General features: G+C 49.5%; 1 protein-coding gene across 8 annotated transcripts in view; it reads left to right on the top strand.

The window, feature by feature from the left end:
• Raver2 (ribonucleoprotein, PTB binding 2) overlaps positions 1 to 14,664 on the top strand; it is a 56,388-nt gene extending 41,724 nt beyond the window's left edge. For 4 of the 8 annotated variants that reach the window (XM_063259266.1, XM_063259250.1, XM_063259277.1 and 1 more), the window contains 2 exons: positions 11,969 to 12,194; positions 14,250 to 14,664. In XM_063259266.1, coding sequence (XP_063115336.1) covers positions 11,969 to 12,194; positions 14,250 to 14,305 — 282 coding nt within the window. In that variant the 3' untranslated portion in view covers positions 14,306 to 14,664. The remainder of the gene's footprint in view (positions 1 to 11,968; positions 12,195 to 14,249) is intronic. The other 4 variants (XM_013142860.3, XM_013142861.3, XM_013142862.3 and 1 more) reach the window with 2 other exon arrangements.
• The last annotated feature ends 1,307 nt before the right edge of the window (positions 14,665 to 15,971 follow it).

The raw sequence follows: 15,971 nt of genomic DNA, 5'->3' as shown, positions 1-15,971 counted from the left end.
AGGCTGAGGGTGTCACTGGAGATCTGTGATGTCATTCACAAATAATGCGTCGGTGCAGACACCATTCCTCAGGCTGTCTCATATTATGCCAGGAGACGCAGTGCAAATACTAAAGCCACAAAGAGCAGTGTGCAAACACGTGGGAAATGTGCCATAATGTATTAATTTATAGCATTTGCGAAATGTTGTCCTACACAATTGCTATTTTATTGTTCTTTTATAAATTACAGAACAAGAGTTGCTTTCACAAGCAGGGGCACACTCCATTTTTAAAATTTAGTTTCATGTATGTCTTAAGATTCAAAACTGTTTCTGGCGTGACGTCTTAGTTCGTGTTTGAAGTGATTCATGTTGACATCAGCAGCTCTGGTCCCCAGATTCCTGGGGTGAGTGGTGTGAGTTGCGGGTGGGAAGAACCTCCCCTTCCACACGTGAGGAGTTCTGCTGGGGAACCTCCGTACCCCTCACTCCCTCCCACCTCTTGCTTTTAAAGCAATCTTAGTATTATGGTACGGTAACTGGAAAAAGGGGGTGATTGGAGAGGAGTTGCTCCTACCAGTCCCACTGCCAGAGAGGAGGTTAAAAAAAAAGGACCCCTTGGGGCTGGGGATTTAGCTCAGCGGCGTAAGCGCCTGCCTTGCAAGCAGGCAGTCGTGAGTTCGATCCCTGGTACCGATAAAAAGGAAAAAAAAAGACAAAAAAAAAAAAGGAGCCCACACTTGTGGTTTGTTTCTAACACTTGCTGTATGCATTGCAACATAAGCATTTATTTATTTTTATTTTCTGAATGACGCTTGAGACTGAGTCTGCAGTCTTGGTAAACATGAGTTTTAAATTTTCCCCTGCATGACACCAGTGGACAGGCCTAAGGGTAAACAGTCTTCTCAAGTTCACAAGGTCAGAGAAGAGCTGTTCTCCTTCCGGAGCCAACCTTCTTTGCATTCTAAGGAGAAATTTCCACAGGCACGGAAGCAGCATCTCATACAAACTAGGAGCATCAATTTCCATGCATAAAAAGGAGGCGATGCCTCAGGTCACAACAGAGAACCTTTCTTGTCCTCGTCGGGGGCCAGGAAGGTTTATATTTGCAACCCCATGGAGAAGTTACTGGAATTCTAGTGAGTTCATTCCAACCTACCACTTCCAGTGCAACCCAAAGCGATAATAAAGACACTGAGACATGTACAGTTGTGGGGAGCCGAGGGTCGTAAGTCCAGCCGAGATGGGGTTCACCAGAACAAAGGCCTCAACCTAGGGTCTAACCTGAGCTTTATTGATTCTCCATAAGGGGCATGGTTCGGGATGAGTGACAGTGAGAGTGGCGGGAACTACATGACCACCATGAGCTGGGCAGGAGGAGGTCTGATTTCACCTCTGCAGAAGGCAAGAAACGCAGAGAGAGCGATCTGGGCAACACAGCAGAGGTTGGTGCTTCTGCTCTGATGCACGGTCCTGTCTGCCCTGGGAAGTCACCCCCTCTTCCTCTAGGTTCAGTCCTAGCCCACAGCGTGGAGCACGGCTCTTCACATATCTGGGGGTCCTACCACTGACCTGCTGCCTTGCTCCAGGGGTGACACATCAGCTCCGCAGCCAGCCCAGTCCACACTGCTTAGCGCCCACTGAAGGGACAGAGAAACAGCCCGGCCAGCGCTGCACAGATCAGGACCTGGAGACAAGGCCAGGCTTATCCAGGATGGAGATGGCTGCTCTTCTTCTCATGGAGGGTCAAGGAGAGTGTCTGGGTGGTCCCCACTATCACAAGTGGATAGAACAATTTCTATTCAGATCTAGAAACATGTTTGAAGTGGGCTGCTTGGCCTTCCGTGCTGGTAAAGTTGTATCACAGCTTCCCCGCAGGGGCAGCTATGCCACCAGCCAACAGGAAAGCAGAGCTGCCCTGCAGCCCTGAACTGGGACCAGAACAAACAGGCTGCAGGGACTCGGCCCTGAGGGAGGGACCTCGCCACGAGACATCACTGCCCGGGGCCATGAAGGAAGCCTTGGTCCTGTAGATGGGAAGACCCAGGGCAGATTTCAGGGGGCACCAAGGCCATAAATAAAAGAGCACCCACAAAAGAGAGGGTCATGCAGTTGGGAGCCTCAAAACTCCATATGGAAACTCGACTCCACTACATACATGGCCCTGCACTGCCCCGGGACCAGGAAACTCGGGCTGAATGGACAGCCTGGACTCCTACAACAGACGCCAGTACTGGGCAGTTCTCACGCACAGCCTTGGTGAAGAAACCCGGCCACCACTGAGGAAGCAGCAAGCTGAGACCCACGACAGAGAGAAAGCAGTGACCAGGAGGGACCCCAAGATGGCAGGCTTGGTGCTGTCACAGCGATGATAAAAACACCCAGCGACCTCAAGTCACAATGGATAGATGGGGAATTTCAGCCCAGAAATAAACAGTTTTAAAAACTGAATAATTCTAGAACTGAAATGATATTGATATTGATATTAAAAAACATTAGATAGATGGAGCAGAAGATTGGAGAAAATGGAAATCAAAAGATTCAGGAAACATAAAAACATAAAAAGCAGCAGTTCCATTGGAAGAACACAAAGAAAAGAGACTGACAACCAATGAACACATTCTCAGGGACCTACATAAAATACAAACGGCCTAAAATGCATTACAGTCTATTCCTGACTCATGTTCAAACACCAAAAAACTGGAGAACTGAACATATTTTTCCCATAAGAAATAAGACTTTTGAGGTCCCAAAAATTGCACATACAAATTCATTTTCCCAGGCCTTTAACCAGTCTAGTGGTGGCTTCTTTCTTGGGCTCTGTTGTGGTTCTGTTTTCCTCTCAGCTTTACTGCTGTCACTAACTTTCTCTGGAGCCATGGTTACGATATTGTACACAAATAAAGCACAACAGTGACGAGGCCAGAGATGCAGCTCAGTGTCACAGCGAGGACCTGGCGAGCGCGAGGTCCTGAGTTTGACTTGCAGTCCCAAAAAGAAAAACACAAAAGCAGCCCGAGTGTTTGCCCACAGTGACACAGCCCTGTCGCTCTCTGTGTCTGCGGTGAGACAAGCGGTGAGCAAAGCTACAAGCACCGGGTGGACTTTTCCTGAACTTTGCTGTTTGCATAGTGCAGAGCTGGAGCCATTCACGCTGCAGTATCACTGGGGGTTTGGAGAGAAGAAGGAGAAATGGGCGGAGCACAGGAGAAAAATATTCGGTGAACTGGGAAAAACCGTGATGTCTCCACAAGTCACTTCAAAACCCCTGCAGATCTAAAGTCAGAGCCTCTCCTGCAGGGCAGGGCAAGGCATGGCAGGGCCACCACCGTCCTTGATGCACTGGGAGCCAGAGGACCATATGGAAGCCCGTGTCCCCTCCCACTCCTCGGTCGGATGGCATCAGCGGTCCGCAGGGAAGGATGGCTGCTCTGCACGGGAAACATGAGCCCACCTCAGCCTTGCCAGGCTCTGAGGTTAATTCATCCTGGTCCTAAGTGTAGACACTAAGCCATCGATGGTATCAGCACAAACTAAACCGGGAGCTCCAGCTCTTCTGCAGAAAAGCACCACGAGCACATGAGGGCTGGGGCTATCTGTGTGGAGTGTTTTAAGGCCAAAGACGTTTGTGCATGAGTTGTGTTTTCCAAACTAAGACCTTGGCACTCGGGTTCATGGATGGCCCAGTGCGTTTGATGAGTCAGTGGCGTTGGGTTGCTGTTCAGATGCTCCTCTCACCAAACGTCGTCCCCGCCACCCCAGGGACCATGTCCTGCAGCGGCCCTGGGCGCTCTGTCCAGAGCTGTGGCTCTGTGTCCTCTTCCACAGTCAGTTGTTTCCAAGAGAAAAATGAAGAAGGGAAGATGGAAGGAGAGAGGGCCAATACACAAGAGGAAAAAGTAATGAACACGAACATCCACGAAGATGCCCAAGCATGGACTTACTGAAGACACTTTTTCCAGCTCTGGGGCCTGAACTCCAGACCCTTGCACATGTGAGGTGAGCTGTGTCTCCAGCCTTTTTAATGTTACTTTTGAAACACGGTCTCACTAAATTCTCTGGTTGGCCTGAATTTGTGATCCTTCTGCCTCAGCCTCCTGAATAATCTGGGATTTCAGGGGACAGCAAACCATGCTAAGATAGACAAATGTTTAAAATATCTTTAAAGAATAAAAGGAAATCACATACAAAAGACTAAAAGAAAGTGTAACAGTAATATCTCATGAGCAATACCAATAAAGAGAAGGAAATTAGAAGAATCAAGTGGAAACTTTGAGTTTAAAAATGAAGTGCATAGATTTTTTTTTTTTTGTACCAAGGATCAAACTCACAACCTCACACTTGCCAGGCTGGCGCTTATGCCACTGAGCTAAATCCTCGGCCCTAAGTGAACAGATCTGAACACAAAGAATCAACAGACTGCACTGCAGGGCAGTTGGGACCATGCAGCCTGAAAAGCAGAAAGAAAAAGGAAGAAAACCCAGCCTAACTGTAGGCATGGATGGGGAGAGGTTCACACACACACACACACACACACACACACACACACACACACACACACGGCTGAGTAGGGTGTAAATGAGGCTCCTGCTTTGCTGGAAGCCAGCAACTGCTCCAAGTGTGAAATGCCACATGACTGAGCCTTGCTGAGCATGCATCTACACAAGTCTGCACACCGAGCTCACTGCTGCAGCAATGGGCAGGAAACGGCATGGGGCCCCGCGGTGACACACGAGTGAGACACAGGTCCGGGCAGGTCCTGCCACATCAGGAGTGGGTCTTGCACAGGCCTGGACAGGGAGCGAGCCCCAAACGCCCCGCAGAAGCCGCAGAGGAGTGGGGAGATGCAGCTTCCCGGGTCGCACGGAGGGGATCTGGGGGCCGCAAGGGTGTAGGAGTCCTCTCTGGGGATAAAAACCCGGAACCAGACTGTGACAGCCGTACAACTTGGGAAATCAGCAGTGGGCGGGTCCGTGCCATGGATGGATCAGCGGTCACCGAGCCGGTGAGGTCAGCGTTGCGGTCCGGTCCAGCGCCGCCACCGAGCTGCAGGGGTCACGGGCTGAGCCTGGTGAGCGCGGCCGTCGGGGGTCACCAGGGACTCCGCGTGGGGACCGGGACAGCTGCGGCGGGCACGGCGTCTGGCTGACACCGGAGAGCACAGCTCTGCTCCTGCCGTCCAGGCAGGCGAGCCGGCCCTGGCGGTGCACGCGATGTGCCCGGCGTCGCCCAGCCCGGAAGCTGCGGGATGCCAATGAGGCCAGCAGCGGGGCACAGGATGGGACCCCAAAGCTAAGCCAACGCAAACCCCTTCGTCCAGGGCCCGATGCTGCCACCTGGCGGCCGAGTCGCGCAGCTGCACGGGATGGATCAGAACCCGCTGTCTTCCCGGCATTAACTTGGAAATTACTTTTTAGCAATTTTGTTTGAAAATTCAAATTAGGGAAAACGCACTTAAAAGTACCTGTTTTACAGTCTTTCCGCTGTCAGATCAGTCTTCTCACTGTTAAAAAAATCAATAAAGAGTAAGACACGGCATAAATAGATCTCAATTCAGCCTGGTTTTTCTCTGCACTTCGGTTTTTAAAAGTGTTTACTAAGCACTCCCGATGCGTAACTCGGGGAGCTGGGCATTCGCACCCGTCGGTCACCCTCTGAGTGGGTCGGCAGCCCCAGAGGATGGGTTACTCAGTCCGAAGTCAGCGTGTAACACTGCGCCCACGAAGAGGAGAGAAAGCAAAACGAAATGGAATTGGGGTCATCGTGTGTATGGAGCATCTTCACGTCACAAAGTGAGACCTTGGCTTTAAAACATTTTTTAATGATGAGAGGAAGAAAAGTATTTTAAGCTAAAACGCCAGAGCCGTTTCCCACAGAAGCCCTCGGTTGACTCCAGGCTCACCTGTCCTCACTGCGGTTCTCCTGCCACTACGTGACACTCGGCCTGCAGGGTGCTGCCCTGCTGGGATGTCCTCCATTGAAAGTGCGAGTCCCTAGCCTGGATGGGAGAGCCGGGGTGCAGGAGGGCTCGGGGTCCATGTGTGCTGGGCGGCCAGAGGAGAGGAGAGCAGTGCTAACTAAGGAGGAGTCTCCTCGATGTCCCCTGCAGGCTGTGACATGAGCTGCCCAGCAGGCACAGCTCGAGGCAGATACCTGGGGCCAGGGGCAGTCGAGGGCATGGCAGGACCAGGAGGCTGCAGGGCCACAAGCACAAGAGGACCATGTGACAACTGTCCACCTCGGCCTCCCAGCCAGAGGCCAAGCCGGATTCCTGGCTATCGGCCCCTCCCCTGCGTCTGTCCCCAAACCCAGGCTGCACCTGGAGCCCAGTGCCACATGGCCTCAGTCATCCTGTCCTGGCTCCCACCCTACAGGCACACAAACCCGGCTATGCGGGCTCTTATCCTGCATGGGCCCCTGAGCCCACAGCACATCCTCATGGACAGGGTCAACTCTGGTTCTTAAGAGTGGTGGTCACCATTGGCTCGGAGACAGTTGCAGTTTCTGCCATGACACTGTGGGGCACTGGCCATTGGCCCTGCCTGCCCTTGGCCACTGCGACTCCCATCTGCATGTGTGCCTGGCACACAGCAAGCACAGGAAGGGGAGTGTGGGCTCCCCCCACCGCCACTGTGGGAAGCAGCTGCCCATGTCTGGGCCGGCGTGGGGGCAGAGCTGGAGCTGGGTCATTTCTGCACCCCACACCATCGTCATCCTGACTTCTGTGCACGCCACCTGCCTGGGGCCTGGCGTTGCTCTTCCTGGAGGACTGTGCCATCTTTTTGAGACAGGGTCTCACTATGTAGGTTAGGCTTGAACTCACTTTGTAACCCAGGTTGACCTTGAGCTCACTTTGTAGCTCAAACTCCAAGGATCCTCCTGCCTCAGCCTCCCGAGTGCTGGAATGACAGGCATGCACCACCATACCCAGCTCACCTCTCCTTTCTACGCTGGTCCTGCCCTTCTGCCCAGCAGCAACCTCTCCTCAGCCTTGGGCTAGCTTGGAGCCATCTGCCGAGCAGTGTCCCAAGGTCACTTCTTGCCGTCAGGCTCCTGTGACACAGGGCCTCACCTCCACCTGGCCTGTGTGCAACCAACGGGGCTCACATGAGATGCACAGAGCGCCTTTCCATACCTTTGATGTTCAGCCTGGACCACGGGATTTACACCAACTTAAAGCTGGGTGCTTCCTTCCACACGCCTCTCAGGTACACTCAGGCTGTCACTACCACAGCCCACCTTTTTTTTTGGCCAGTGTCAGATTTATTTTTAAATTGTTAGCAAGTTCATCCAAGATACACTTTGAAACAATGCCCATACTGGCAACAGTAACTTTTTTTTGCAGTGTCTCTTAATTTGCACTTTCTTTGTATTGAGTCTCTGAGAAGTCATGCAGTGTGTAAGCCCGGTGTTTGATTTACCGCACCAGCATGGCCTCAGGTGCACCAGGTTCCTACAGGAGACTCGTCTACCCTGCTTTCAGGCAGAGGGGTCCTGCACCAGGGAAACACATCTCTTTACCGTTCACCTGCTGACGGACACATGGGCCATCTGCACGGTTTCACTAATATTGGTTGTGTTGCTATAAACCTGGGAGTGCGTGGACCACTGTAATATGATGTCTTTAACTCTTTTGGGAAGAATCCTGGAAAGGGCATAACTGGGTCAAATGGAACCGCTAGTCTCAGTGTTTTGAGGAATCTCCGTACTGATTTCCACAGTGGTTGTACCCATTTAGATGCCCATCTGCGTAGAAGGGCTTTTTCCTTGCAGCCTTGCCAGCATGGGTTGTTACTTGATTTTTGATGACAGCCATTCTTGCTGGAGACGGAAGCTCAGGGTTGTTTTAATCTGCATTTCTGTAATGGCCAGTGATGTTGAACATTTTTTCAAGTCTAGTAGTACCTCGGTTCACAAACTTGTTTTACAGTTTTGGGGACAATGGGGTGTTTGTGTTAGCGGGAGGAAGCTGGCTGCAGTTGTATTTGTCTCCTGATACGACGTTGTGCACGGAAGCAGAATTTTGTGAGGTACTTTTGAGAACAGCAGCGTTCACGAACTGAGGTAATTTTGCACTTATTAGCCATCTGTATTTCTTCATCTGAGAAGTGTCTTCATTTCAGATGCTCGTTTTCTGATTGGGTCTTTGTGTTAGGGGGTCTAGTTTTTTAAATTCTTTATGTATTTGAGGTATTAGTCCCTTGTCTGAAGAACAGCCAGTGAAAATGTTTTCCTACCTGTTGCCTGCCTTCTCCCTTGGTGACTTCCTTCCCTGTGCAGCAGCTTGGTAACTTGATGTGATGCTGTTTGCTGCTGCTGGGCGTTATTTCTTGTGTCACGGGAGTTCTGTTCATAAAGTATTTGACTACCCCCGTGTCAGAAGTTCTACCTATTTCTTCTTCCAGCAGATTCAGTGTTTCTGTCCTGATGTTTAGATCTTTGATCCACGTTGATTTTGCTTCAGTGCACGGTGAGAGACGTGCTTCCCCTCCGGCGTGTAGACAGCCCGTCTTCCCGCACATCAGTTAAAGAGGCCGTCTTCCCTCCAGTGAAAGGTCTGCTCCCTTTGTCAAAGATCAAGCATGTGTGGAGCTGTTCTGCCGTCCTCTGTTCTGTCCCACTGACCCACAAATCTGGTGTTTGGGTTTTTTGCCAATACCATGCTGTTTTTATCACTCAGCTTTGTACGATTTAAAGCCCAGGAATGTGATACCGCTCACCCCCCTGTTGCTTTTGGTGCTCTGGGTCTCTTCTGGTTCCGTATGAAGTTTAGAATTATTTTCTCTGTGAGGAATGTTATTGATATGTTGACTGAAGTGTGTTAAGTCCGTTGAATCATTTTGGAAGTGTGGCCATTTGACTACATTCCTTCTGCCTGTCCCGGAAGGGGAGAGGTCTTTCCACTTTCTGATGTCCTCTTCAGTCTCCTTTTTCAAAGTAGTGTGCTGTTCTCTGTAAAGGTCTTTGACTTCCTGGGTTAGGTTAATTCCTGAGTATTTCAGTTTTATTGATGCTGTTGTGAAAGTTGTTTCCTAACTTCTCTGTTGGTGGTTTTGTTACTGGTGTACAGGCATACTATTCGTTTTTTAATGTTGACTTTGTATCCTGATGTGCTACTGAATTTGGTTATCAATTGTTGGGCTCAGAGATTTCTGGGGGAGTCTTTTATGTAGAAGATCATGTCTTCTGCAAATAATGATAATTAAATTTCTTTCTTTCCTATCTCAATATCTTTCATTTCTTTATCTTGCCTAATTGCTTTGGCTGGTATTTTAAGAACTGTATTGAACAGAAGTGGTGCTAGAGAAATCCTTGTCTGTTCCTGATTTTGTAAGGAAAGCTTTTAGCTCCTCCATTTAGTGTGATGGTGACCATTGGTTGCCATAGATGCCTTTTTATAATATTGATGCTAAAACCTTTTATTACTATTTTTGAGGGTTTTTTATCATGAATAGATGTTGGACTTTGTCAAGTTCTTTCTCTATGTCTACTGAGATGATCATATTGTTTTTGTGTTTGCTCCTATTTCTGTGGTGAATTGCATAGGTGTTTGTGTAATGTAAACCATCCATGCAACCCTGGAAGGAATCCTGGTTGGTCATGGTGTATGACTTTTTTGATGATTTGCTGCATTGTTTACCAGCATCATACTTGTAGCTCTTTTTTTTTTTGGTTGAGTCCTTTTCTGGTTTTGGAATCAGGGTAACACACGCTTCCAAGACTGACTTTGGGACTATTGCTTCCCTTTTGGTTTCATTATAGAGTCTGAGGAGTGTGGTATTAGATCTCTGAAGAACATGCAGACTCTGGTAGTGACTCTGCCAGGCTATCTGGGCTTTTCTTAGTGGGTAGCTTTCTTCTCCAGTCTCACTGACTGATATTGGAATACTCAGGATTTTTATATATTCTTGGCTCGGCTTTGGAAGTTCATGTGTATCTAGGAATCTTTCTTCTGAATTTCCATTTTCTTAGGAATACAGGCTCTTCAAGTAGTTACCACTGATCTGCTGCCGTTTGGCAGAATCCATTGTGATTTTGCCGCTGTCATTTCTAACTGCATGCATTTGGCACTTTTCTTTCCTTATTTTGGTAAAATTGGCCAAGGGTGCAACTATTTTGTTGATTCTTTCAAAAAACCAACTCAATTCATTCTTTGTTTTTTTAGATGCAGTTTAATTTCTTCTCTGATCTTTGTAATTTTCTTCCTTGTACCAACTTTGGATTTGGATAGTCCTTATTTTTCTAGAACTGTTAGGTGCATTAGGTAATTTATTTGAGCTTGCTTTATTTTCCCGATGTACACATTAACTTCTACAAACTTCCCTCTTAGGACTGCTTTCATAGGTTCTGATGCGTCATATCAGTGTTATCACAGATTGAGGAACTAGTTTCTTCCATGATTTTGTGTCACCCATTGATTATTCAATAGGGTATTGTTTAATTTTCATATATTTGCATAATTTCTGTGGTTCTTTTTGGGAATATTTTCTAGTATCATTGCACTGTGATCTGATAATATGCATGGGATACTTCTGATTTTTTTTTTTTTTTTTTTGCATTCACTTAAGCATACTTTATAGGCTCTGTTTTGGAGAAAATCCCCTGTATTGCTGAGAATGTGTGTTTGGTTGTTGGACAGAACACTCATTATACATAACTATTAAGCCCATTTGTTTCAAGGTTTGATTCAACTCTGGTATTTGGTTTTTGTTTTTTGTCTAGTTGATCTGTTAGTGTCAGTATTGAGATTTTCCCATCACAGTTGCAATGGTGTTTATCTGACTTCACATCAAGTAGTGTTTGATGAATTTGGGTGCACTGATATCTGATGCATGTTATAGTTGTTATCTCTTCCTATTGAATTGTTTCCTTAACTATGCAGTGGCCTTCTCTTCTGCTCAGTTATGATACAGGTACTCTTGCTTTCTCCCATTGTGCAGAATGTGGCTTCCCCTCTGTGACTTTTAATCTGTGGGTTTCTTTTAGTATTACATGTGTTTCTTGCATACTGCATACTTTGGGTTTTGTTTCTTGGCCCATTCTGCCAGTCTGTATCTGTATCTGTTGGTGGGGGACTGCGGCCATCACAAGGAGGGTTGGCACTGTGTGTCACTCACCGGGACTCATGGTGCTGACGCCTCTGTCTCCTGCTAAGTTGTACCCGAGAATTTTTTTAACGCTGGCTTGGGTCATGAATTTCCTGCTTGCTCTTGTCATGGAAATAGCTTATTTGTCCATCAGCTTTGAAGGAGAGTTGCAGGATACGTAAGTCAGGATTAGAAGTTACCTTTTAAGGCTTACAACATCACACTGGAAGCCTGCCTTGCCTGCAAGGTTTGTTAAGCAGTCTCGGTAATTCTGATGGGTTTACCTTTGTGTGTGCTTTGCTACCCTTGTCCAGTAGTGTTGAAGGTTCTGTCCTGTGGCATCTTCTGGTACCTAGGTGTAACGTGGTAAGGAGAGGATCCTGTGCTCATGGTTATATATATGGATTCTAAAGGGCTCACTTACCTGTAGGTTTCTTTCTCTATATTTGGGGAGTTTTCTGCCATTATTTCTGTGAACAGATTTTGGTTTTCTGTTTGGTTTGTTGAGACAGGGTATACTGTGCGGTTCAGGCTAGGCTTGAACTCACTATGTAGTCCGCACTGACCTCAAACTTGCAGCAGTCATCCTGCCTCAGCCTCCTGAGTGCTGAGATTACAAGCATGTGGCACCATACCTGGCTAATAGGTTTTAATGTAGTGCATATTGTCTCATTTTCTGCTTATTTCACTTGTCTTACTTTGTACCATCTAGCAGCAGCTGGATCAAAAAGTATCCACTTTCTTATTGCTATTTTAAGGTGTCTCAGTAGTTGGGTCTTTGAAAGCATCCTTGCCTTCTAGTTCTAAAATTGTCTTCGCATTGGTCACTTCTATGGCCTTACTTTCAGTAGAACTCTTAATTTCCTGGATTTCTGATTGACTCATGACTCATTCTTTGCTAGACTGGTCATCCCTGTGTTGTGCTGTTTCGCTTGGCATCTTATCGGTGTGTTCCGAGAGCCCCTGCATTACTTTGGCTGGGAGTCCCATCGCCCGTTTACTCAGCCCTTCTGTGGCGTGCCAGTGCCTCTCACCTGCTCCTGCGTCCTCCGTCCTCCGTCCTCCCAGGTAACATGAGTGCGTGGCTCCCGCTGTTCTTGCCCTTGAAGTGCCCAGGACTGTTTGCAGGTAGGTGAGGATTTGGGAGGCACCGCGTTGCTTGTCTTACATGTCTATTGTTTTGTTCTGTTCTCTGTATGGCTTCGCTTCGAGACACAGCTCCTCAGTGGTGTGTTTTGGGCATGGCTAACCGTAGTCTGCCTCAGCCCCAAGGCCTGAGCACCGCAGTTATCTTGGGAGGGGAATGACCCACGTCCTCTGGGGATTACATGCCACTATTTCCAACGTCACAAATGTTGTCTGGCGGTTAGCTGAAGGAGAAAACCCACTGGTAGCAGCAAGTATATGACTCTGTCAAGCAAATCAGCTACAATGACGTTGCTGAAGATAAACTTGGTTTTAAGATTAACACATCTTAAAACCAATTATGTCAGGAGAAGGAAAAAAGAAGGGAAAAGGAAAAATACACATATAAACACACGCACTGGAGTTTAGTTATACTACTAATTGCTATTAGTTCAGTGAAGAAAAGGTTTGTGCCTACATTGTTTGATCAATTTTTCATGCCTATATCTTATATTATGAGCAACTACTTTGAAGATAACAATATGCAATGTGTTAACCATTGTCTCTTCTAATGTCTTGTTTTGAAATTGTGTGCCATTTCTTTAAAAAAAAAAAACAATTATGTACCACCCTGAACCCTTAAGAAGAAATCAACTGTGGTGTAAACATTAAAACCACCCACACATACTTACAGCTAACGTGTACTACATGTGAAAGGTGTTATCTCCACTAACAGTAGAAAGTAATTCAAAAGTTATTTTACAATTAATGATCCAAAGATTAACAATGCTTTATAGCAATAAGATTATGGCTTTGGAACAGGGCAGTACAAGAGAAAAATCTGACACCTTAAACTGTGTGAGGAGACAGAAATGGGCCAGAGGAGCGTAATGGGGAGCAGCAGGACATTTAGAGGACTGGGTAATGGAAAATGGAAGATGAAAGAAAAGGAGGAGGAAAAAACTGAAGAGTAAAAGAAGCAAACAGAGAAAAATTAAAAGAAAAAAGTAAAAGAAAAAGGGCCTAGATACGGCCCAGCGGCACAGCGCCTGGCTGCTAAGCACCAGGTCCTGAGTTGGAGTCCCAGTACAAAAAAAAGAAAGAGAAAGAGAAAAAAGAGAAAGACATAAATAATAAGGAAAAAGGACAAAGGGAAATTCCCCAAATCCCAGTAAACTTGTAAAGAAGAAAGAAAAAACAGAAACAAAGCAAAACGACACACACGCATTTTTCCCTGTGGTCCTGGCCGCTGGTTTTCCTCTGGGGCTGTGTCCCTCCCCACACTGGTAAAGATGGAGGCCAGTCAGCGCCCCGACCTGTGCAGGAGGCAGCACCGCAGGCAGTAGGATCAGGGCAAGGATGCCTCGGGCTGGCCTGGCCTCTGGCCCCGGGGTAGGCCCGTGTACCTCAGGCTGCCCCTTTTGGGGTCACTTTCCAGTCCTTCTCGGTCACTGTGGGAATGTGACATGGGGGTCCAGAGCTGATGCCTTCCCCAGGCTATACTGCATCCCGGTTGGAACCCTGCACCCCGATCCAGAGCTGTCCTGCCCACATGCTGTCCCCAGGGCTGAGGCAATGCTTGGTCTGGAGTCGCTCACAAGCTGCCTCTGTGGACGGGCTCTCCCACTCTCCTGCAGGTCCCAGGGCCACCGGCCCTTTCCACAGCCACACTCCTCTCAGGCCTGCCAGGTCCCCGGTGTCCCAGTCTCTGCAGGCTCAGGAAGGCAAAAAGACCCTGCCGTTGGCTGGCGAGTCCCCTCTCCCCCCACTCCTGTGGCTCCAATTCTGTCCAGTGCCCCTGGTTCCCAGGGATCTGCTCCCCAAGTCAGTAGCCCCAGAGCTGCTTCTGAACCCGAGGGGCCAGATGTTCTGGTTCAGACCCTGTCGTTTTCCTGTGGTCTGTCTCCGAGCTGTGGATGCTTCCTTCTCTTGATTCCCGGTTTCCATTCCTTGTTGTCCCCTCCAGAGCTGTGGTGGTGGTGGACTCCATCACAGCCAGCAGCTCCCTGGCCAACCCACCATTGGCTCAGCCTTTAACCCCGCTCTGCTCTCCCCCAGGTGTCCCCCCTGCGGACGGAGAAGCGCAGCTCGGCCTATCTGCTCCCCAGCCCTGAGGCAGCGGGGGACGGAGGGGAACGGGCCGGCCAGGGCATGGCTGTGCGCTACGTGGAGACCTACCTGAAGAAGAAGCGCGTGTCCTGAGTGTGGGCGCCTGCCAGGCAGTCTTGGCTGCCCGGCGCTGCCTTGTCTCCCACCCCAAAGGCCACAGCCTCCGGAGGGTCCGATCCGGCTCCCTGCCACGTCCCAGAGGCAGCGGGAAGGAGAGCTTGGCCGAAACCACTTCGTGTGCACGTGACTGTCACTTCCAGCTCTCTGGAGAAACTGCCACAACTGTCCTCGTGTCAGCACCAGGGGCCATCGTGACACCGTGTGTGAAATCTGAAGCAATAAACGGGAAACAGCCATCTCCTCAGCCTTAGAATAACGTCTTGTAAGCTGGGCGCACCTGAGTGTGCTTCCCCCAGTGGAAGGCCACGTGTGGTGCTCAGAGCTGTTCCTGTAATGGGGTGCGTGTGTGTGTGCATGTGTGTGAGAGAACCACCCGTGGGGATGGCACCCACACTCCTCTGTGACCCCCCACCAACTGGGTGCCTGGGAGACAGCGGGGTATTGCAGGGGTAACTGGGGTGACCTGTACAGGGCTTGGCAGACACCCTGGGGCCCACTTCGCCCCACCACTGCCTTCAAGCAGCTTTCTAGGCAAGGACAGTCCGTTCCCAGCGTTGGCGGGGCACCTACAGCAGCAAGTGTCTGTGAGGCTGCCTTCCGGCCCAGTTCTGGGGCTCCAGTGCTGAGTGCGGCCAAGCCAGGACTTTTGGCCACTGCCCTGCCTCTCCTTTCACCTCAAGACCCACCTTAACTTCTGGGACAGACTTGTCCGTGGCAGGGACACAGGTTTCTGCGTGTCATAGGGTGACAAGGAATGGCCTCAGATGGTTGGCTGCCATGCCACTGGTCCGTACAGCAGTCAGCACGCAGGTCCGAGCCAGCTGGCGCTCCTGGGCAGAACCTTACTCTGCTTTGTCTCCAGGGTCACAGCAGGCTAAAGGTGCCAGCCTGCCTCTCAGTGTGCCTCTGACATCACCATTTTCTTAAGACTGGCATCAAACTCATGAGCAGCCTCTCGCCACCTGGGGATTCTGTGCTAGGGGTGGAATGGAGGGGAGTCTGGGCTCTTGGTGACCCCAGTCCGTGGGTCCAGCTCGTTAAAAAGACCTTGCCATCTTGGGGCACACCAAACTGGACTAGGACGGAGTTCTCCTGCCTCACTGAGGACACCGAGCTGGCACGCATGCTCTGTGCCTCGTGAAAAATCCCCTTGGTCTGATTCACATGTGGACACCTACAGGGGACAGGGCAGCTATGGAGCTATTCGGGGCCCGTTTCTGCGCATCGCCTCCCTTCGAGTGGCAGCAGCAGGAGGCGGCAGGTCCTGCATGGGCGTGGTGGCCCTGTCCTAGCCCTGTTTCCTGTCCCTTGTGGCTGTCAGCAAGTGGAGGACATTGGACTGTGACACAGGCATGAGGCTGAGTACCTGAGGGGATTTCAGTCCCAGCACACGTGGACTCACTGCCCGTCTGGCCTGCACCCACCGTCCCATGATACAGTGGGGACTTGCAGAGGGAGAGGGTGGGTGACAGGGCCACAACCCAGCTGCTCTCAGAGGTCCGTCCTGTTGTTTCCGTGTGAGCGAACTGTCTGGGGTGCTGTGAAAGTGAA

The sequence above is a fragment of the Cavia porcellus genome, unplaced genomic scaffold (genome assembly GCF_034190915.1).
Source record: "Cavia porcellus strain 051 isolate PalLab524CR breed Dunkin Hartley unplaced genomic scaffold, mCavPor4.1 scaffold_1, whole genome shotgun sequence".
Classification (NCBI taxonomy): domain Eukaryota; kingdom Metazoa; phylum Chordata; class Mammalia; order Rodentia; family Caviidae; genus Cavia; species Cavia porcellus.
The sequence above is the reverse complement of the archived record's forward strand: the minus strand, read 5'-3'. Positions and strand labels throughout refer to the sequence as shown.